This window comes from Odontesthes bonariensis, chromosome 1 (assembly GCF_027942865.1).
Source record: "Odontesthes bonariensis isolate fOdoBon6 chromosome 1, fOdoBon6.hap1, whole genome shotgun sequence".
Taxonomy (NCBI): domain Eukaryota; kingdom Metazoa; phylum Chordata; class Actinopteri; order Atheriniformes; family Atherinopsidae; genus Odontesthes; species Odontesthes bonariensis.
Window position 1 is genome coordinate 27,872,557 of NC_134506.1, and position 23,839 is coordinate 27,896,395.

The 23,839-nt window shown below is 40.9% G+C and overlaps 1 protein-coding gene and 1 long non-coding RNA gene across 2 annotated transcripts; one reads left to right on the forward strand and one right to left on the reverse strand.

Moving 5' to 3' along the window:
* The first annotated feature begins 7,151 nt into the window (after window positions 1-7,151).
* Window positions 7,152-8,579, forward strand: LOC142385202 (P2X purinoceptor 7-like). The gene is made up of 4 exons (XM_075471497.1): window positions 7,152-7,534; window positions 7,875-7,944; window positions 8,041-8,195; window positions 8,410-8,579. Exons 1-4 carry the CDS (start codon window positions 7,419-7,421, stop codon window positions 8,570-8,572), a joined length of 504 nt encoding a protein of 167 aa, XP_075327612.1. The 5' UTR covers window positions 7,152-7,418; the 3' UTR covers window positions 8,573-8,579.
* A 2,643-nt stretch (window positions 8,580-11,222) lies between these two features.
* LOC142385208 (uncharacterized) lies at window positions 11,223-12,589 on the reverse strand. The gene is made up of 3 exons (XR_012770148.1): window positions 12,504-12,589; window positions 11,611-11,848; window positions 11,223-11,341 (listed from the first exon to the last, which is right to left on the reverse strand). It is a non-coding gene; the product is annotated as an uncharacterized LOC142385208 (long non-coding RNA).
* Window positions 12,590-23,839: the final 11,250 nt, after the last annotated feature.

Sequence of the window (23,839 nt, forward strand, 5' to 3'; positions counted from 1 at the left end):
CTTATTTTCTATTTTTTTTAAAAGCCTTGGGCTTAAGGGGTTAAAAGGCTGGTGTCAGCTTTGTCATGTCAAAAGAGATACATGTATAAGTTTAGAGGACAGGTGTCTCATGCAAAACTGAAAAAGAAAAAAAATGGTTTCAATATATGATTTGGAGCAGATTTGAGAGCAAATTTGTTTCAATAAATTACTTTTATAAAAATGTTCACATTCATATGCTTGCTAAATGTGGGCATACACTAAAAACAGCCTATGGATCCTGAGGATCATAATAAAGTCAGTCCCGAACATTGTTTTTGCAAAACATTGATTACGATCAAACTCTCTCGCTTCCGTTAGTAAAACAGTAAACACAGCCTCTTACAAACATTAATCTACACAGACATCCACTTCTGTCGATTTGGCCGAACCAAAGCCACGTAGGCAAAGTCACCTGCCTGCCCAGCAGGAAGGTTCATGGTTGAATCCCCAAACCTCTCTCTAATCTCCCAGCATTACAGCTTGAGTCTTGATAAATCTGCACTGATGGAGGCAAATCCTGTGTTTGGTGGGAGGGTGGCAGCTATTGTTTCAGGTGGCGCATAGGTTCGATAAATGTACCAGAGTTTGGATTTTAGGATTTAATACACCAGCATGGTGTCTGAGAGGTAACACATGCACTAAAAACTTTGTGCCTCGTGCACATTTTACATGCAAATGGCTACAGGCTCATTAAAACACACACTCCTCATCTGTTACAAGCACACATTAGGCCTTTACAGACAAATGCTGGCACACTATTTCTCCTTTATTCAATTTCATACTGGTCTTTAACACTCAGATCTGATCAAGAGATACAGTGCCTTTGAAAAAGTATTTATATCCCTTGAACTTTTCCACATTTTGTTACATTGCATGAGCTTAAATATATTTCATTGTGAGTTTGTGACAGACCAACACAAAGTAGCACATCGTTGTGAAGTGGAAGGAAAATGATACATGGTGTTCAACATTTTTAACAATTAAAAATCTGTGGCATGCATTTGTATTCGCCCCCCTTTGCATCGATACTTTGTTGAACCACCTTTTGCTGCAATTACAGCTGCAAGTCTTTTGGAGCATGTTACTACAAGCTTTGCACATCACATTTTTTTGCAAAAAAGCTCCAGTTCTGTCAGATTGGACGGAGAGCTTCTGTGAACAGCACTTTCCAAGTCTTGCCACATATTCTCAGTAGTCTTTAGATCTGGACTTTGACTGGGCCATTCTACCACGTGAATATGCTTTGATCTAAACCATTCCACTGTAGCTCTAGCTGTATGTTTAGGATCATTGTCCTGCTGGAATGTGAACCTCCGCCCCAATCCCAAGTCTTCTGCAGTCTCGAACAGGTTTTCTTCCAGGATTGGTCTGTATTCAGCGTCACCCATCTTCCGATCAACTCTGACCAGCTTCCCTGTCCTGAAGAAAAGCTTCCCCACAGCACGATGCTGCTACCACCATGTTTCATAGTGGGGCTGGTGTGTTCAGTTTGATGTGCAGTGTTAGGTTTCCGCCACACGTAGCGCTTTGCATGTAGGCCAAAAGGTTTTGTTCTCATCTGACCAAAGCATCTTCTTTCACATGTTTGCTGTGTCCCCTACATGACTTATACCAAACTGAGAACGGGACTTCTTATGGCTTTCGTTCAATAATGGCTTTCTTTTTGTTACTCTTCCATGAAAGCCAGATTTGTTGAGTGCACAACTTATAGTTGTCCTGTGGACAGATTCTCCCACCTGAGCTGTCGATCTCTGCAGCTCCACCAGAGTTACCATTGGCCTCTTGGTTGCTTCTCTGATTAATGCTCTCCTTGGCTGGTCTGCCAGTTTACGTGGATGGCGGTGTATACAGGTTGACAGTTGTGCCATACTCCTTCCATTTTCGGATGATGTATTGAACAGTGCTCTGTGAGATGTTCAAAGCTTGGGATATGTTTTTATAACCTAACCTTGTTTTAAACTTCTCCACAACTTTATCCCTGACCTGTCTCCAGAGTAGAGGGGGTGAACACAAATGCATGCCACACGTTTTAGTTTAACTTGTCACTCACTTTTTGTTAGTAATTTTGGACACCATGAATAATTTTCTTTCCACTTTACAATTATGCGCTACTTTGTGTATAGATTATGGGGGCATTTTGCACACCCCGACAGACCTTGTTTGTCAAATGATCCAATTCATAGGTCTACTCAGAAATGTATGCAAATCAAAACATTGTTTGATAAACTGGGCTAATCAGTTGAAACTTCAGCTATTCAATGAAATTGCTTTGTGTCACATCTGTGAATTGATTTTGTCTTTTTTCTCCTCTAAATAATGAAACAGCTGAATGAACAGCCTTCACGTGTCAGGATTTAATATATTTTGCTAGTGGTTGTAACTGTGGAAAACAGAGTGGTGTCTATCAACATTTTTATCAACTCAAATCTTGTCCTTGTTGGGGACCGGACAGTAAGAATGCATTGTTTAAAAGTAAGGGAGATAAAACGGGTAGAGTAACCATCCTATACCATCCACAGCTTCAATACAGCCATGGTCTTTCTGAGTATGATTTTCTGTATCAATCTGAAATAAACATTTAACGATAGGAGTAAATGATGGAGATTACTCAAATAATTGTCTGAGAAAGAAATGTGGAAATACAAAAAAAAGAAAGGAAAGGATAAGGTAAAAAAATATGCATTCCATTTAGCTAATATTATTACGATGGCTCAGTTTCAGTAATTGGAGGCTGTTTGATAGCGTGTGATTATCCTCGAACTCTGCCATTCACTGACACAGGCTGAAGGCCTAACCAATTAGCCTTTGGCCTGCAGAAAGTGGCGCTTCAGCTCGTTTTGTTGTGGCATGGTTATCTACCATATAGCTAGCAGTGAAACCCACACTTATGGTGTCATGAGGCTGCTGGGCTCTTTTATACAATCTGACACCACTGATGAGCTGAGACTGCTGGAGAGTTAAGGACACGAACGCAGAGCAAATGGGATGATAATATGCTTTGTCATTCAGCTAAGCCCTCTGCCAGTCGGATTTATGCTATACATCACGTGGACATGTTCAAGTTATTCTGTGGTCACCTTTTTTAGCAATGAATTGACATTTTGTCTTACATCTGTTGAAAGCAGTATGTACTGACGGCTGCTTGATGGAGACAGCAGCTATATTTTGAAATGTAAACATGCTCAAATGAATCACTGGGAAATAGTTTAATCCAGTTGAGGTAAAAAAAAAAAAAAGAAAGAAAAAACCAGCTTGCATCGAATGTAATTGTTTGTATGATTTGTGATTTTCTTTATTTACACTAATCCTAGATCAAAATCTGCAGGCTGCCGTGTTTGTGTGCCTACTTTTTGATGAAGCGTGCTCCAAATGAAAATGTGTCACCTGTTCCATAATCCTTGACAGGGGAATATATTAAATGTTAATCCCTTACCATTAGAAATGGTGACAATAAGAGAATGGTGGGCAGCAGGAGAAGAATGAGATGAAGTATGTCACATAAACAGGCTGAATTATTAGATAATAAAGACCTCAAATGATTTAGCTATTCTGCTGTTTTATTTTTTTTTTGTCCTCAAGCTCACCCACACCACTACAAGTGCCATGCTATTAGCTTCCTCTTTTGACTCTGCATCCACTGAGAATGTCTGAGATTAGTCTTGCATTGGTGCTCAATGTTGCTGCCTTCTGCGGTCAATTTGTATTCACTTGACAGCAGTCCTACAAGTAACAGCACAGAAGAAACAATTAGAGCCATAAAAGCTGATAGCTTGGGGATCTGCAGACCAACTCTCCCATTACTAAGTTATTAGACAGTGAGAGTTGAGAGGTGGACTTTAAAAATAAAGGCACAGGTTGATGCAGAGCAGGCAAAAATGAGGATTAAAAGGCAACATAAGGAGAGAAAAGACAAAGCAATTTAGGAGGAGAAAAACTGACACTAGGGGAAAGGTGAAAATGTATTAAAAGAAAAGAGAAGTGAAATAGGGCATGTCTAGTTGTGGGATACTGTGGTTATATGAGGTGGGTTGGGATGAAGATAACATGAACGAACAAGGGATAATCTAAGTGAAGCAGCACACAAGCGACTGCAGACAAAGAAGAACAGCTGTTGAGCAACTTGTTTCACAAGCACACCCCTGCAGAAAAGAGGGAGAGGAAAGCAGAAGAAACTTTCCCTCAGTCCCTCTGAAGTTTTTTTTGTTTAGTTCTTAATAAATTAGATATGCATTGCAGTAAGTTGTGGGACAGTAACTCTTTTGGATCGGAACATTCTGTTTTGCACAGCTGGCATAATAAATTACAAATAAGAAGTCTTTGCTTTAAAACATAAGTACAATTGCTCCAACATTTTATGACTATGTACTATATACATGAGAATAGGGGATCAGAATTGAGGAAAACCCTGCAAATGAGATGGCAGAGCTGAATGCTTCTGCATATTTGCACATGTAGTGAATATAACCCAGATCAGATAAATACAGTAAAAAACATATTATAATAATAGGTGAGAGCAATGTGTTCAACTGCAGTTTGGTCAAATTCAAGTTAAACTTAAGACAAATTAGTTAAGTTTATCCAAAAGGACAAAGTGTAATTTTCAATTAGATTCCTTCCACTACAGTCACCTGCCATCACCAAATCAGAAAACTAAATGAGAATGATGTTGAGATAAAAAAGTATTTTATTTCAACTATAGCTCAAAACTCATTTTACTCTGCCGAGCAGGCTGACAGATATGTTAAAGAAATAACCTGAGCAGCACATCACTACTTTGTGTGATATGCTGTCACTTTTGAAGGTAACACGTTATATTCCAACACCACTGCCATTTTGAAAGCATCTGAGGATGTAAATCAAAAAGCTACCAGAGGAAGTGGAATGTAAACAGTGACACAAAAAAATAATAAATCTGTAGTTGTAGTGCATTTGTGTTAGCAAAAATCAGCACCCCAGTATGATTCCTTATGCATTCTATTTTCCAAAGGACATGTAATCTACTTCTCATTTGATATGGTTTCGTATGAAACTGTCTCCTGGACAGTTTCAGCAGAAATAAAAGGTAAATTCTCATCACCAGTTTTACCTTTTTTTAAGTTGGACAGTAATATTTGAACAACAATGTTAGCTCGATCCACCACTACTACAGGTGGTAGGGTTGCGCAATTTGAACAAAAACCGACGTTTGGTTAACTTGGTTTATCATGCAATATGAGGCATGTCTTAATGTTTAAATTCTTTGGTATCAAAGCAACGGTCTAAAGTGTTTGATTGAAATGTGTGAAATTAGACTGAATTGGAATTAATTGGTATGAAATGAACTGAACTGGATAATAGGTGGATTTAAAAATTTTGGGTGAATGCCCCATTGCATTTAGAGTTGCAGTTAATTTCCTTAACAATACTATTTCTGAAGCTCTCAGACCGCTCTTTCGTCTTCCCCTTTGTGAAAATATCTGGCTTAACTCTCAAACCACCTGCTTCCATTTGCCTTGCTTTCCCATAAGTTTAATTATTATCTCCCTTGACTCTCTACTCAGCTGCTTCCAAGTCCCTCACTGGTTTCCTAAGAATATGTACTGCTGTTTCAACATCCGCTCTCTGTCAAATTTGAGCAGTGCCTCCACAGTGGTCCTTGCCTGATTTTTGACGTCTGCCTCTAAGCCTAGATCTGGATTATTATCTGAACTTTTTTTTTTTTACTCATCTGCCCATATTGAATAATAATTAATTACAGTAAATGCATTCAGACCTTTGCCGACCTGCCTCTGTGTTGTGGTCTATTTTGCCAAGTTCTGTCAAGCTCACACAGTCTGCCGTTGGCCATCTGCAAACAATTTAATCAAACCGGACGGTCCAGTCGTGATTTAGAGAGGCAATATTGATTTTATAGAGGAGAAACTTGAAGCATTTTTTCCCCAAGTACATTTGTTTCAGCCCTTTGTAAAACAAACGTACTCTTTATTGAAGATGAGTTCAATTTTGTTGAAAAGTTTAGGTTTTATGGGACTATGGGATAATTGTTTACTGCAAAAGGTAAATTGCTCGACATTGTATTTTTAAAAAAGCTAAAAGGTAAATCCTTTACACCTTTCAATCATTTTCATGTGACGTGGCTCAGAAGTAATGGCTGCCTGTCAGTACTTCTGTTTACAGAATTGTTTGTAAATGAAATTCCTAATCAGCTGATGGAATCTGAAGGCAAAGAAATGTTGGCCATTGCCTGAGAGCCTTGCAGCCACAGTGTACATAAAACAGAATTACTGCATCACGATTTAATTTCATGTTAATTTAGTTAAGTAATACACTGCTTCAGTACACATAAATTAAGAGGTTAAAGATTAGATGACTCCGACATTTCCTTTTTACTTGTTCATGGTGACACCCTAACACTCAAAGCAATTTCATTGCACTTGATAGAATAGAAATGACACCCACCTGGTAAAAGGCACATGGAGGTCAAAATGGGCCTCCTCTGGGCAGGTGTGAGGTTGCCAGACTACTTTGTACCTTTGAGCAATGGGTCACAGGTTTGAACCTAAAGAGATGCCATTCTTTTCCAATTATAGGCAGTCAATTTATCTAAAAATCAAAAATGCAAGTATTAATAGATAAGCAGGCAAAAGTAAGTGTCTAGATTTGATGATCATACATGGTGGACTATTCTCACTGGAATTTTCATCAGAATCCAACTGACTGTCAAATCATTTCCACTATACTTTTTTTTCTGGCAGTTATGCACCTGAGCCAAATGAATGAGAAAAGGGGGGATTTGGAAAACCTACTGATGTTTTCCATCTCATTTGCAACCACTTCTTTCTTTCTTACATATAGGAGTAAAGGGGCAGTTTTAGAGACAGTAAACCAAATGGAAGCAAAACTGTAATGCTCTCCTTTAGTTGACAACATCTATGTTTTTCACCATACATGAAAAAAGCCAAGAAACATCTTTCATTACACCACTAGTTCAACAAGCTTAAGCATGTAGAAAAGCAGCATTTTCAGTTGATCCCATTCATCCCCATTGTACTTGACACAGTGTGTGTCAGTCTAATAGGAATTGTTATGGCAATATGAAATGCTAGGAAAACTGACCTCATGCATTATACCTCACTTAAAGATCCTATGACATGAAAATAAATGGAGGCTTTTATATATTTTTAGAGGCTTTAGTGGTCCCCTTATACTGTATTATACTGTATATAGGCAACATTCTGCCTTGGTGCAGAATTACAGCCAGTCCCAAAATGAGTTTTTCTTAGGATCCTCAGAATGAGCTGTTTAGGGCCTGCAGCTTTAAATGCAAATTAGGAGGAGAAAGACGGGGCAAAGCGGAGGGTGGGGGTGTGGCCTTACTTCCGCCCTTGGTACCATGCGCAAATGCGTTGTGAATCGCTATGGCACGTAGAACAGCAGTCGTTCAAGCTTTTCAATTTGACCCAGAGTCTGATCCAGATGGAGAAGAAGTTGAAGAAGTTGAAAATCAGCGACTACAGCAGGACGTCTCTGAATGGTTAGTTAAGTATTTCGCCGTTAATTTAGTTTGTTTTGCTTATGTGTTGTTACAGATATTATCATGTGGGCTTAGCTACCTATGCTGAAGTAGTTGTATGTCTAGTTATATCAGTAATCTTTGTCATAAAAAAGAGCTATGCAGCCTTCACATCCATGTAAATCATGTTGCACATTACTCATGATTTATTCCTGAAGATAAATGTTCACCGTATGAAAAATAATATTTGATTTACTCCAGAGCACATTTGATGTTTACTTACTCAACAGCCACAAGCTAGACACTAACAAGCCATTATATCTTTTTATGTTGTTTATATCCACCTACATTTTTTACATAGGTGCCATTGTGGAAAATGTGCAACTATGCCCACAGAAGTGGAGAATATTTGCTGCCTTGAGATACCACAGGTAACATTCTCACCACCTCACTGGAAAATAATTTCTCTTCTTTCGGCAACTAATTTTGCTAATAAATGTCACTTACCGTTTCTAATTCTAAAAAAGGTTACTACACGACTTCGGGAGGTCGAAGAACAGCTCCCATGCATGGTAGACCATCCTGGATTGGAGCCTGTCTGCCTAAATGTCTACTCACTTCAAAATGCCAGCCAAATATACAGAGCAGACTATGGTCCTCTACAGTTCAGAGAAATACACCGGTAAATTGTGCATTGTTAGATAAGTTAATAACAGAAGTTTAGAGTTTTGACTTTGTATTCCAATAATTTATTTATTTTTGTACAGCGTGGGATGGGGTGGGGGGGGGACACAAAACAGACCGAATATGATCCATTGGTGCATAGAATTATTTTTTCACACACACAATGATACATTCAGAATTTAATATCTAAAATTTCTGAATCAATTGTTCAGTCGCTACAGGTATCTGTCCTGTCGCAGTTTTGTGAGCTGGTGCTGGGGCTTCTTGGGACGCAGAATCCGGGTTGTAATTCCAGCCTGTGTGGTCCTGCGCATCCGCTCGGAGTTTCCTGATGAGGAAGGCCACTATGTTGGGTTTAAACCGCCCCCTGTTTGAACCTTGACACAAAGCTGGCAATGACCTCCTCCTTGTCCGGCCTCTCATACTGCGCTGATAAGTTTTCTGGGACAGAGATGGCCAACAGCGCATCGTTGTATGGTGTCGGGTTAAAAAAGACTTCATCGAAGATTAGGTCCATCATGTCAGAAACATAACCTGTATCATAAAGCACAAGCAATATCTCCATTTAATTGGTTGAGTTTTGTTTTTACTGTGCATTTGTATGTAATCCATTTTTCTTCGAGAGAAATAAATGTTAAAATTCCAAACAATGTGTCATTTTAATTGATTTGAACCATTACCAAAGGTCGCCTTCGTCTTTACTGGTTTAGCTCTGCACTCTCCCTTCCGAGACTTTGGAAAGGAGAGTTTAAAGAGGGGTACACCTTCCTCCGTTTCGGCCTGTGGTCGATCCGCATTTTCATTGAAATGCATAGCAGCCAGGTAGAGTCTGGAAGTACAAGATAAAAATATTTGTTCATATTGACAGATATTTTAAACTAAAATTCCTAAAAGTATTGAGTAAAGATTTGTTTTACCTGCACAGCATTCCAATAAAGGGAAACACTACATTTTTTGGAGCAAAACGAAGGATGACTGCATGGAAAGCCTCCAAAGATGACGTTTGGTGGTGGGGGCTCAGTTTTTCCACATCCTTCAGCGTTCTTTTCTTTGTCAGCAGAGACTCCAACTTGTAGAAAGCTGGAGTTGCTGCAAACAATAACAAAATATCTTATTAGAAAATAATACAGTAACAAATATCACAGCAATGACCTCGTTGTTTGCTTGTCTGTTTGCTGTTTTAACATTTTGCCTGCATATTGGTTGAGATACCTGCTTGGAGCCATTTCTTTTTGTCCGTTGTTGTGCGGATTGCATGCTCACACTTGGGGTAAAGAGGATTCTCATGCGTGTGGATATCTTGCACATGGTTGAGGATCGCGTTCCACTTGGCAATTCTCTCTGGCCCTGAGGTTGAATTAGCTGCAGTCCAGTATATGTGGTTGTTGATGCTTTTCATCCACTTGTTCAGTTTCTCACAGTCTTTCATCTTACATAGGACTTCCAGTTTCTTTGAAATTCCTAAAATGAAAGCAAACAACATTCCACTTAGTAAAGAGTAAGAGTGACAACTATGCTGTAGCAATTCAAAAACAATTTCAAAGCATTTGATAATATTGACTCATAATGTCAGCATTTGACTGTCCAACATCACTGCTGTCAATTTTTTCTGATGACACAGCAGTAGTTGACCTAATTTCTAAGAACAATGAGCAGGCTTACTTGAATGAGGTAGATAGACTTTCAAACTGTTGCCAAGACAACAACCTACTCCTATTGTTACCAAGACTAAGGAGATATATATAGATTTCAGGCAATATCAGCAGAAAGTCTACCAACCAGTCCAGATTAACGACTCTGAGGTGGAAAGAGTAGATCTTGGTGTTGATATTTCTGAACATCTGACTTTGACCAAACATGTTGATTCACTGGTGAACGCCAGCGTCTTTTCCACCTCAGATGCCATAAGTACTTTAGGTTACCTGAAAACCTGAATAGTTACCTTTTGCGAAGTGCCACACATCGTAGTACTGGGTGATGTTTCTCTCCCTGAGGAACTTTTGAACTTGAGGATGACGATCGGTGACAATGCAATCCAGGTTGACGTCACGCGACTCGAGCAAGGCCAGACTCCTCGTCAGGCCCTCTTTCTCCATATAGCAGCTACCACCAACCTCGTTGCTCTGTCACCACAGAAAAAAAACACATTAGTAGACAATGTATTATGGACCTTGATTTTTAAATTACAACAAATAACCCCTTTACAGAGTCAATTTCAACAACTCACCTGGACCAACTGAATGTCCACAACGGTGTTAGTTTGGAGATCCATCATGGTGTAACTCCCATATTTTGCAGAGTGACCTGTTAAAAATTGGGTTTAAATAATGACACTTGGAATCACTATTCAATACATATTATGTATTCTTATATTTAGGTGCAATTCATAACTTCACATAACAACACACTGCTTAGAGCCATCAGACCTGGTCCCTGGCTTTTGTGTGTCTCAGAGCCAGCACTATTACACTCTGATTGCTGGCCTTTGGCTACAGATAGTTGGAGCTAAAGACCTTGATAAAACCACCCCCTGCCTGCTGTCATTCCTTTGAACTTCAAACAATATCACTGTACAAAATACAATACTTCAGTCAAGTAACAATACCTGGAGAATCAGCCCTCATGTCACCACCGAGTATGACTTTTTCCTCCCGAGTAAGCCGCTGCAGATTCACATCCTGTGTGACTTTCCAGTGGTGAATAACTGCAGGTTCAATGAAGGCTCTGGCATGCCGGCGAAATGTTTCATACCGAAACAACTCCAGCTTCATTGCCTTGAAGACCTGGGTGTGGAGGGGAGAAATAATACATGTAATTTGATATAAATACAAGTATTTCAGTTACGGTATCTACAGTTGCACATACTTTACCTTTTCTATTTGTATGAAAGATGCACCACTCAGGTACACAGCGGCAGAAAGGTGCAGGTTTCCAGCTGGCGTGCTACCCAGGATAGGCTGGCTATTCCATTGTCTTCTAAATGTGCAGTGGGGACACCGCTGCTTTACAGACAGGAATGTCCCCAGCCTTTGAGTCTTCACATCACATGCCCGTGTGCAGACCGGACATGCATTAAACAACTGCATGATGCAGTTCTCGTACACTATGTACTTCTTGATGTGTGTGGAAGTGGAGGACTCCTCTCTATATAAAACCACAAAGAAAGCAAAACACATTTTGAGTTGATCAGATTGAGCTTTCATCTGGACAGTACTTTAAACCAGCACACTCCTTGAAGCCGGATGAATAATCTGTATGCACATAAATAATCCTAAAAGTAATGCTATAAACAACAACAGTCTCGCTGAGACCAATCCTTCATGTTGGAATGCCATACAATTAAAAAAAAATTATGAAAGTTCTCACAATCCCTACATTTTCTTCACACTCACACACAGATAATGATAACTTACAGCCTCAGTGTAGAGTTTTCGGACGCTGTGACAGAGTCTGCAGGGTCATAAGTGGAATCCTGTCCCTTTGGGGTATCCACTAAAGAGCTTCCCTCCAATGCATCATCTTCCTGCTCCTCCTCAAGATCCAATCGAGGTCTTTTGGATGGTCTCTTTACTGGTGTTGATGACAGGAACAAAGGGTCTACATTGGACGTCCCAACACCAAAGTCTTTGCAGGAGACAGTTGCCTGGACACCTGCAACAAATATCACCATTGTACCGTCAGGATGTATGTTTGTTTGATATGTCAAGTCATACATGTGTATGACATATGATGTATTCATACAGTGACAGCACTCTTCTAACCCAATTTCACATGTGGGACAATAAAGTTAATCTCATCTTATTGAAGGTGGCTAGAACATACCTTCACTTCTTTCTTTTTTTTTACTTTATTGCCAATAACGTATAGGCAATACAAACAAACACACCACACAGAAACAGACAAATAATAATAATAACAATATTATACATAAAACACACATATACAAATAAAATTAAAAATTAAAATAAAAATACATTAGAAAAAAAAAAGGTTCACCTTGATTGCAAGCTTATGTTACATTCGTCTTATACAATTATATGCTTAACCAATATAAAGAATGACAGGTGTCCATCTCCTAAGGAAAAGGGGTAATTTTAACTGTAGGATGGCAGTCATATTTTCCATCACTTGGACTTGATTACACCTCTGTCTCCATTGAGCCACTGTATGAGGCTCAGGCTGCATCCAACGCATTGTAATAATTTTTCTTGCGATCATTAGTAAGACATGCAAAATATAACACTGGTCTTTAGTAAAGTTTTGTTCTGTTGTTTTCTCAAGCAAAATAAATACAGGGTCAAAATACCTTCACTTCTGATGTGGGCCTTCAAAGTCCTAAAGGATAGCTGTGTGGCTACAGTATGTGTTTCCAGTTGGTCTGTCTGGCAGGCAACATCTCTTGAGAGAGGCAGCTGAATAAAAGCACTTGATGTGCTGGCCTGTGTAGATACAACAAGGTCAAATTAGTACAAGTTATTACTTTGTATATCTTCCAAATGCAAGTTTGAAGACTTAGCCCTATGCTAATCGCTAATCGCGATTTTGACATTCTCAGCTGATTGCTCTGGTTTGCAAAGATGGACGTAGTGCTAGTCATTTTAATCAGGGGAAAGGCAGATATCGTGCGCGCCATAACACCAACAGCAGGACGGCTATCAAAACAACAAATAAGTACACAACACTGGCGTTACAGTAAATGAGGTGTCCACTCGCATACCTCATGCTATTTAATGTTACATTAGCGACAGTAGCTGCATTAGCTATTAGCTGCAGAGCTAACGATACTTTCAGGACACTTTCTTGTGGTAACAAGCTATTTAACTATACTGTACATACATAAAAGCAAGACAATTATAGAGCGTTAAATTACTTACTTGTCCGAGGTCTGTAGTTGGGCCAAAGAGAGTTGGTACTGATCCAGGGTTCATTTTAAGACGATTGGCAAGGCCAGCTCGGTATTGGCCCAAGTTTTGGAAACAATCCTCCGTGAAATGTTTGGCGCACACATACACAAATCTCTTCTGTTCTTTTGTCACTTTCCCAGAAAAAACAAAATCTGACCACTGGCTCTTTAGGGGTTCTGATGCAGGAGCTTTAAAAAGATTTTTTAGATCCGTTGTACATCCATGTACAGAGCAAATGTTATGCTTTCGATCAGCCATGGTGTGTTAGATATCCTACGCAGAAAAATCAAGATGGCGTTGCGCAGACTTTCAACTGATTTTACAATGAGCTGGCCAAAGAGCTGTGGGCGGGGAAAGGCAGTTTATTGGCTCTGGGTGGAAACAACCTCTACGTCATAAGCGGGCACACGTCATAAGCGGCGGCTTTCTCGATCAGGCCTTCTGCATGGTCACATTTCCAAAGGCAGAGAATAATTTCCAGTGCATGGTTTAGGTCTATCGTCATTTTTAGACACTGGGGGACCGCAGGCAGGCTAGAGGAACTCATATTAATGTTAAACAACCTTAAAAAGTGAAAATTTCATGCCATGGGACCTTTAATGTACAGTCCAATTGTACGCTATATTTTCAATTTACACATACCTGGCTCTCTAAAGCCCTATTCGGACGGGACTAGTTCAATGGGGGGACGTGTGGTAATGTTGGTTAACCAGACGACGCCAGGGAGAAGAAATGACCAATTCGGACGGGACAAGAAATCCCTGTAATATTCATCTAACATGGGAGGAGTTTTCTTGAATATAAAGCATTCTGCTCCAAAATTATTGTATACAAACGCAGAAGACTTTTTTGTTTGTTTACCTGAATGATAAGTAGGCCTATTACTAAAACGTATTGTACAGTATAACAGAACAGAAGATTTATTCATTTTTGACCTTAATGTAAAGTACTGTTCACCAAAGGTTTTGCTCAGGATACTTATTTTACCTGAATGTAAAGTATAGTTTAAAAAAAGGATTGCACAACGAAACTTAAGTGTCATTTTCTATTTTACACCTAATTGTTTCTCTCTTTAAAAAGGATGTGACGATATATTCCGTACTTATTACCGAAGGTCGCATTCGCACGGGATTAGTATTACCTATGGTAGATACTCCGGACCGTTTCACAGGAGGTAGAATTCTCGGCAAAGTTTACCGACATACTCCGCTATCTTTACTGACATGGCGCGTTCGGACGGGACTAGATTTCCCGGTTATTATTACTTTACCCCAGGTCCCCCCATTAAACTAGTCCCGTCCAAATAGGGCTTAAGACACCACTGTGGGTAATGCAACATTTCAATTATGGCTTATTGATGCTGTTGTTTTTAACAGACTGATGAAAAAAATGCCTGAAAAGTGCTACGATTAATGTATAGATAGTTCAAATTTATTGTAATGTTGAGATAACTAAAAGTTCATATGCATTTAATAAATTAAATTCTGGTTAAGCATGCTTTGATTTATTTTAAAAGGTGGAATATGACGCCCTTTTCTTTCATTATGCATGCTCTGGTATTGGTTTAGTACAAATCTACAACAGCAGATGGTGATTACGTTAAAGCTATAATGTGTAATATTTCACGGACAATGAATGTCTCCATGTCGCTCCGCCATTTTAAAACTACGGGATTTGTAGAATGACATGTCCTTCTACAAATCCCGTAGTTTTAAAATGGCGGAGCAACATGGAGACATTCATTGGAGTGTAACACTCTTATGTACATTCGTATGCTGAATATAAAGAATATAAGAACACTGCACTTTTGTGATGGAGGTAATTAATAACGATTGAGGTAATACTTGTGAATGATAAGACTCAAATTTGTTAATAGACAACGTGAAATATTACACATTATGGCTTTAATGTTTCTTCATCTTTAGAGTTAATGGAGTGCTGACACAACAGCTCTTACCTTGTTTTTCACAGATCCATGTAACACTTCTCTGCTCTAATTACAATCCTCTGCCTGTTGGATGGAGAGAGCCAGAGCTCCCAATGCAGTTAAACACAAGGGGAACAAATTGTGATTACTTGATAATAGACAGTGTTGAGTCTGCCCCATTAGCCATGTGCCATTAAAACAACTCGGAATTTGCCTGACCATAAATTCCAACTGTTTTGCAGGACGATTTATTGTAAAAGAGAGCATCTATTAATAAGAAGAAATCAATGCTCTGAATACATTTTAATATTCAGAGTTAAAAACCAAGAAGACTGAGATATATATATATATATCCCTACAATCACCATTTCTATTTTCTGTATTTCTTTTTTGACATTACTTGACAACTAGTCACATAACTTTCGATACAAAAACTGTGTAGCAAAACAAACAAATAGAACAAACACAAAGGTTTAAGACACATCAAGCATGTCATACTTTCACCCCAATTCATGCAATTGTCATGATTGGATATCCCTGTTAATGCAGTAATGCTGTTTTAACATCAGTTCATTCTAACTAAAAATTCTTCATATAGGAGCAATTTCTAGGAGCCTTTAACATCACATTTAAAAGCTATTGAATTCAGAAATTCACCTCTGAAATAAATGTTAACTGTCTAAAATGTTCCAAATTAATTGAGACAATATCAGAGCCCAAATCCAGCTTGGTTCTTGCAGAATTTACATTCCCAGAGTTAATTCAGCCTCTTTTACAGAGTTTTAATAGATTTCCTTTCCTGAATTAGAGCACTGTCTCTCCCTTAGTAACTCCTTGTCCTGTATTCTAGATATCGTTTCTACTAGGCTGCTTCAAGATTTCCCACAGTGAACCCTGTTATCTTCAAAATTGGCCACAGTTTAAAATGTGTCATTTTTAATTCACTGAGAACGGTGGGCAGCAGGAGGGAAGTAAGAAAGAAAGAGGTGGATGAGAGCAGGAGAAAAATGAAATGATGTCACATATGCAGGCTGAATTATACTAAACTGCCTAAGAAACCTAATTTGTACCCCTCATCTTTAAATAACTCCGGACTGATCTCATAATTGTTCTTAAGGTTTTGGAGAAAGTCATCTCTTGTTAATTTGTTAATGATAACAGTGTTTTTATCAACAGTTCATCGAACCAACAGCACTTTTCAAATTAATTCTAAAATCTTCCTGCTCACTTTTAAAACCTTAAAGTCACATTATCTTATCCTTTCTAACTGCTCTAGATCACAGATGAATGTAATAAAATTTCTCCAAAATCTAACAGTTAAATAAATTTGCTCCCAAGTCCTTTACTGACATGTAAAAAGGACAGCAAATCATTGCTTCCGGACTAAACGCAGTGATTGGATTGGCCTTCCAACTCCTCTTTCTGTTACTTTCCCTTAAGTGCACCCAGTTGGGATACATGGCACTGAATGAATCGGATAAATGGCTAAATTTCAATAAGACTGAGTTATTAAGTTCATGTGTACACCTTAGTTTGACTAAAAATTGGACCGGATCGGGTTACTCGCAGTCGGATTAAGACCCCAAGATAACTCGGCTGAAAGTCACACTAAACGCGCTTATAGACGGGTGAAGCACGTGGTGAATTGGACTTTGAGTTCTGCGCATGCTCGAGATTTTTTCCCGGGGTCGTGACCCGGAAGTCAAAGGAGAAGATATTACTGTTGTTGTCGGCGCCGTCAGAAAGAAACAACGCGATGGAGAATGCGCCGTTGTGCAATCACCAGCTCATCACAAACGAAATGTAGAGGGACGTAGCCTCATCTTGATCTTCGTTCGCCATCTTTTTGAAATGCCTGAGTTTGTTGTTGTTGTTGTTCTGGTGAAGAGTGGCTCTATTATCAATAGTTGAAACGGGTACAGCGCCACCTATCATACCGGGGTATGACATGCTTTGTGCCTATGATTCCATTTAGTCACCGCGATATATACTTGGATGATTTCCCTTGCTCAAATAAGGAGCATAATCCAACTTTAGCCATAATCGAATTAATCTCATCATGTGTCAGTGCATCAATTGCTCATCACCCGAGTCAAAAGGTCTTTGCAGAGACATAGAACAAGAGCAGCCATAGACAGCATATAAATGACAGAAATAGCAGCAACTAAACTTTTCATATCAAGCTCTTTTATAGGAGGAAAGAAAAGGACAAGATGGAAGAAGGAAAAAGGTCAAACCATACAAAACATAAGATAGCTTTTCCACAATGGCTACACCTCCGGGAATCAATGAGCGTAAGACCTGATACTGTGGTTGTTACTTAATGCTTAAGTTTGTTCTGTGGAACTTTGTTGTCTTAATTATCATATAGTTTGTTCAACTTTGTAGTTACACTGTGGGTTAGTTGATGTACTGCTTTTGTCACAGTTTCTGGTGTGAGCCCAAAGCTAACTTGCTGCTCTTTCTCATGACTGTATGGTTTTAAAATCTAGAGTTTTTCTCTTGCTTTGGGCATTCATCGTCCACTACAACTTTCAATGGTCAAAAATGACTTTTTGACTTGGTGTGTTTCTTCCCAGCCATTGACATCCATGGATAGTGTCCATCTTACTATTCCCAGATCACAGTTAGTAATGAACGCAAATTGGTCCTTTTCCATTTGAGACCCCATCTTATGGAACTTTTTGCCCGCTGAAATCAGGCCTATCGAATCTTTAGAGTCCTTAAAATCCTTCCTTAAAACTCTCCTCTTTGAGAAAGCCTTGAGCCAAAGTCCAATACATTTATCACACATTTTGTTAGCGTGCTAATAAAACTGATCATATCCTTTTCTGTTTCAGGAAAACAAAATCAATGTCAATTACGTTTTAAGCAACACGTTTTCATAAATCTATGTCATCTTGAGATTTACGACTTGACATTTGAAGCATAGCATTTCTTCTCTCTCTTACTGTGTGCCATTGTCTAAATTTAGGAGTGGGTTTTGCTTTTTGTTGGTAGCAAAACAACAACTTTCTTTTAAATCTTTGAGGTAAATTAAATCTCTCTACCTTAATTTGTATTCTAGCCCCCTTTTTCATTGGCCATGCAGGCTTTCAGCCTCTTGTTACCCTCAGGGGAAATCCTGAGGAAAGCTTACAGTAGCTTATTTTAACAATGTTCGACTTCACCTTTTATTTCCTATCCCCTTGTGTACTGCATGTGAGGCAAATCCGAATAATCCTCCTGGAAGTCTTAATACCCAGACAAATGCAGCTCACTGTTAGCACTATGTATCGTGTTAGGTAACTTTGAAATTTTAAAGTCAACATGAACAAGGTAAGTATCTCCCTGAAACTAAGGTTTGCATGGATTCTAAATATATTCATGGAGGCAGCAACCATGGTTAGTTTGAAATAAATCTAACAGAAGTGGGTATTACATTGTTTATTGCACTTGTGGGCTTGCATATTCATCAAAAGCTTCGGCAGCAGTGTGTTTAGGACCCTAGTTCTGTCCATCAGTTATAATATCTAATACACTTTCTCTATCGGTCTTCTGTTCTCAGTCTTTCAGTTCACCTGGGTCTGGCTACATCTGGCTTTTAATTGCCTGTGTTACAATCCCTGCAGTGAAATTCAACACCTCATTAAAGCCTTAGGCAAAACCTGAATGATTCAGCGAAGATCAGGCAATTAAAGGGATGTTGGCATGGTGTTCCTTTTGGCTGATTTATCGATTGGCTGACTGTGGTTGGTTCTGTCTCACATCCAGCCTCTTTGCTCATATGATGTCTCTCCAAATGATCATTTTTGGGAGCAAATTAAAATCTAATTAATTTTTTAAGTAGTGAGATACTAAATATTGTGCCTGAGAGCACTTGTATAATCATCTGTGAAGGTAACAAATATTTTAACTAAAAAATAAAACACTCTTGGGTGAAAATCCCTTAAAATATAAAGTGCACATCCATCCATCCATCCATTTTCTATTGTCAGGGTTTGTGAGGATGGAGGACACGGATGCAGACTTTGAAAGGAAAACTAGATTTATTTACAAAAATAACAAAAGGCGTGGCTTGGCCGGATTCAAAAAACAAAACGTGACAAAATAAACAAAGGACTCAACATGGCATAAATAAATAAATAAATACTCAGCTTTACAAAAACAACGTGGAACATGGGAATAACAAGAGTAACGGAAAGCATAGGAGGTAGGTCATGTAGGAATGGCAACAAAGATCCGGCAAACTGAGAGGGGAGACTGGAAACTAAATAGGGAGTGAGAGTGTTTGGAGAGTGAGTGTAGCTGAAGGAAAAGACACAGGTGAAGTGAGTGAACTTAATTAACAGAGTGCAGGGAAACTAAGACACGACTAAACTAAACATGGACTAAGAACCAAAACGTGACCTAAAACATAATAACTAAAACATAAAACTTAAACAGAGTCCCATGGCGTGACATCTATACCCGCTTAATCCAATTTAGGGTCGCGGGGGGGCTGGAGCCTATCCCAGCTGTCATTGAGCAAGAGGCAGGGTACACCCTGGACAGATTGCCAGTCAATCACAGGGCGCTGATTAATTTATGAATGGGAAATAAGTAAAATTAGAAATAAGTATTACTTTTTCCTCCTCCATCAATTTTCAGATTCAAGTTTAAGTTGAATACAATCTGGCCAAATAATTCTTCAAAGCAGAGTGTACCATACTTCATTCTTCTAAGTGATGGCTTTTCATCCTCAGAGTGTAAAAGAGTCTTTCAGTTTTGAGATTTTTGACGAAAAATAGTTGAAACAATGACAGTATATATGTTGGAGGATGAAAAAAAGAACCCAATGTGGAAAGCAGTGTTTTCCTTGTCTGTGCATGCGAGTACAAGGTTTGGTCTTTAATTTGAGCTGCACGCTGGCAAAGATGATTAATGGATTTCCTATGCACTCGAATTGGTTCTCAAAGGTGATTTAAAGGTATAATAATCCTTTACGATATTGCTCTGTGGTTTCCAGGCCATTAAAATAACACCAAATGTGTCAGAGGAACACAAACAGTTCATTTAAAACAGATTGCTGGCCTAGCATGGGACGGTGCCTCTGACACTGGGGAGCTATTACGAAGGAGTCACTTGCCTGGATTTTAGAATGGAAGAAAAATAGAAAATGGTTAATACAGCTTATATCTCTGATTTCTTGGGTTAATCCACAAACGTACAGGTCAAGTAGTCCATGTGTAGCACATACAAATATTTGACTACTGGTACAGGAAAAGAAAAAAAGAAAAAAACAAAAGCTTACCTCTGTAATTTGTACAAAATGCACATTTTGAAACTGCAATTCTATGTTTCCAACAGATTAATTGTCCCAGAATGAAAATATAAGACTGAAGCCTACTTATCTGGAAAAACTGACCTGCAAACTTGCTTGGTGGAGAAAACCAGTTCTTAATGCCTAACCCTAACCAATAGCATTATTACACCCAACACCTATAAAAAAAATCCATGTAAATATCAGTGTGTAAATATAACCTATTACATTATAATACCTTAACCTTAGCAATAAGCAGGACAACAAAGATCCCTTACTTGGCTGTCATATATTTGGTTCCTCCCCCAAACCCTCCTGACCTCCAAATGCATACTTTCATTATTTTTTTTATTTTTTTGATTAATTTTGTAACAGATTCACAAAGTTCCTTGAGATTGAATTTCAAAGTAGTTATTTTCATGTTCTCAGGCATTAAAAAAAGAGTATAGGAGACACACAGACAGATATGCTGAATGTCTGGGGAGACCATGCAATATACTAAAGTAGCAACTAGTGTGCCTGCTGCTCTAAAGTTTTTAAACATTTTATACTGAAACTTTAATTTACAAACATCACATGGGTGCATAACGAAAGTTACGTGTGTAACTACGGTTCTATGAATCCTGGATGACCGCCAGAGGCGGTGCTTTCAAGCACTGAATAATACATCTTGCGCATGCGCAGGTCGAGTGTTTATACCAACAAAGTCACTTGTGACTCTCTGCAGATCCCGGAGAGCCTATATCTTCCGGTAACATCAGCAGATCAGTTCCTACAGAATCTTCTCGCGAGTACACGAGGATTCTGAGTGACAGAACGCTCTGGCGGTCATCCAGGATTCATAGAACCGTAGTTACATACGTAACTTTCGTTCTATTTCATCCTTACTGACCGCCAGAGGCGGTGCTTTCAAGCACTGGATGACTCATACCAGCAAAGTCACGAGGAATCCAGCACCTACTCATTTTACTGAGAGGAAGCAGCAGAGTCGGGCAGCAGGACCACAGCCAACGGGTGGGGAGTGGCAACATTCACTCGATAGAACCTGGAGAAGGTACTCGGTGACGCCCATGACGCTGCCTCGCATATGTCCTCCAGGGGAACGCCCCGTAGGGCTGCCCATGATGTCAAGACAGCTCTGGTGGAGTGGCAGCTCACCCCAGCTGGCGGGGGAACCCACTTCCCTCATATGCCTGGGTGATGGGATCCACCACCCAGTGGGACAGTCGCTGTTTAGAGAGCGCACAGCCCCTCCGAGGGCCACCATAGCAGAGGAAGAGCTGGTCCGACTGCCTGATATCGGCAGTCGCGGCCACGTAGGCTCTCAGAGCCCGCACAGGGCACAGTAGGCGTAACCTGTCCTCCCCCTCCGGGGGAACAAACTGTGCCAGGTGGATAGGTCTATTGAGGTTCGATGAAGACAGCACCTTCGGGAGAAAGGCGGAGTTTGGCCACAGGGAAACCCCCGAGCCATCCGAGTTCCACCTCATGCAGGAGTCGCTCACCGACAGAGCATGCAGCTCCCCGACGCGCTTCGCTGATGCGATAGCGAGGAGAAAGGCAGTCTTAGCGGAGACCCACCTCAGCCCTGCCTGAGCAAGGGGTTCAAAGGGAGGCGCGCACAGGGCGCCGAGCACCAGGTGCAGATCCCATGGCGGGGTGCGCCGCACTCGTGGGGGGGCGCAACCGCCGCGCACCTTTCAGGAAAAGGGACACCAACCTGTGGCTCCCCACCGTGCCGTTATCCACTCGAGCATGCCGAGAGGAAATGGCCGCCACATACACCCTCAGGGTAGCGGGGGTCATCCAGGAGTGACTGGAGGAACTCCAGAATCCTAGGGACAGGACAGTCGAAGCTGGCTGAGTCTGCGGCACGTCCAGCTGCAGCCTGGCCAGAGCTGTACGAATGGCGGCTCCCATAGAGCATTCCTCACTACCACCCACAGAGCTACGGGCTGAAGAAAGGGAGCCCGCTGCAGATGGACGGGAGGCTTCGTCTCCCAGGAGCACGCCCGACGCGTAGTCCTGAAACATAGTAGCCGAAGCTGCTATGGAAAACACATCCTCCTCCGGACCGAAGGAGGTCGTCGGAGGAACAAGGGCACCTGGCTGGGTTGCCCCAGCCCCAGGCTGGAGAGCCAGGAGGAGGGACTTCATGCTGTCAAGCTCCGCTGTCAGCTGATCCACTCTAAATGAGCCCGGACCCCTTAGCCCTCTTCCCGGAGGTGGGGCCTGCAGTCCCAGCAGGCCGACGCTGTGGTCGGCTAGACCGAGACGGGGCCAGCCGCTGGTCAGGGGTCAACTGGGGAGACAAGGGAGGTCCCAACAGGCACTCTACCTCGGCCAGCCTTGCAGCTCTGACAGCATGAGGCAAGATACCACAATTCATGCAGGACTCGTCTGAGAGACCCTGCCTCAGCACGAAGGACACAGATCATGGCCATCCTCAAGCTGTAGAGGAGCCATACAGGCCGAGCAGGAGTGGTTGTGATCCATGTCGGGACCACCGGCTCATATATATATATTTCTTCTTCTTAGCTATAGATGAATGCTGGGAGAGGGAGCCGCAAATGGTGCCTTCACCGACAACCAACTATAGGCCCCGGGAAAGGGGCTAGTTATGTTTTCTTTTTTTTTTTTTTTTTTTCAAAAGAAAATTTTTCTACTTATCTATAGATAAATGCTGGGAGAGGGAGCTGCAAACGGTGCCTTCACCGACAACCACTATAGGCCACCTGTGCCGGGAGCGGGGGACGCACGCTCCGCCGTCGCCGGGAGAGGGGCTAGTGCAAGTTCTATTAGCTATAGGTGGATGCCGGGAGAGGGAGCCGCAAACGGTGCCTTCACCGGCAACCACTATAGGCCACCTGAGCTGGGAGCGGGGGGCGCACACGCCGCCTTCCACCAGGAGAGGGGCAGAACAATAGCAGCAACAAACTCAAAGAACCGGCACAACCGAGTTGGCCGCTTAACATAGGCAGGTTACAGATGCCGGAAGAGGGCTAGCAAACACCTAGCCTTCACCAACAACGTAACTATAAACAAACTGTTACTCACATGCGGCGCACAGCACCGGGAGAAGGAGCGAGCCCGCTGCCTAGACCGGCGCTTGTAACAGCTGGCAGTAAACTTCATCAGGCGAGGAAAAAAAAGGTTACAGACCTCTCGGCGGAGTTCGTTGCGGTCTCTGAAGGGCGAGTTGCTCGCAGCTTCGACGGAACATCGCGAGACCACCAGCAGCGAACAATGAAGTAATACTATGGTTTGGAAATTCATCTCGAATGCAGACGCGGTAATACCTGCGAGCGAGAAGATGAAAAGGAAAAGGAACTTATCTGCTGATGTTACCGGATGATATAGGTTCTCCGGGGTCAGCAGAGGGTCACGAGTGACTTTGCTGGTATAAACACTCGACCTGCGCATGCGCGAGATTTATCATTCAGTGCTTGAAAGCACCGCCTCTGGCGGTCAGTAAGGATGAAATAGAACCACCCATGTATAGGCAAAAATTTAAGATCTCTCTCTCCTCT

Coding starts and splice junctions, on each gene's coding strand:
- LOC142385202 (XM_075471497.1), top strand. CDS start 7,419: ATGGCACGTAGAACAGCAGTCGTTCAAGCTTTTCAATTTGACCCAGAG. Junction 7,535..7,874: donor CAGCAGGACGTCTCTGAATG/GTTAGTTAAGTA, acceptor TTTTTTACATAG/GTGCCATTGTGGAAAATGTG. Junction 8,196..8,409: donor CAGTTCAGAGAAATACACCG/GTAAATTGTGCA, acceptor TCAATTGTTCAG/TCGCTACAGGTATCTGTCCT.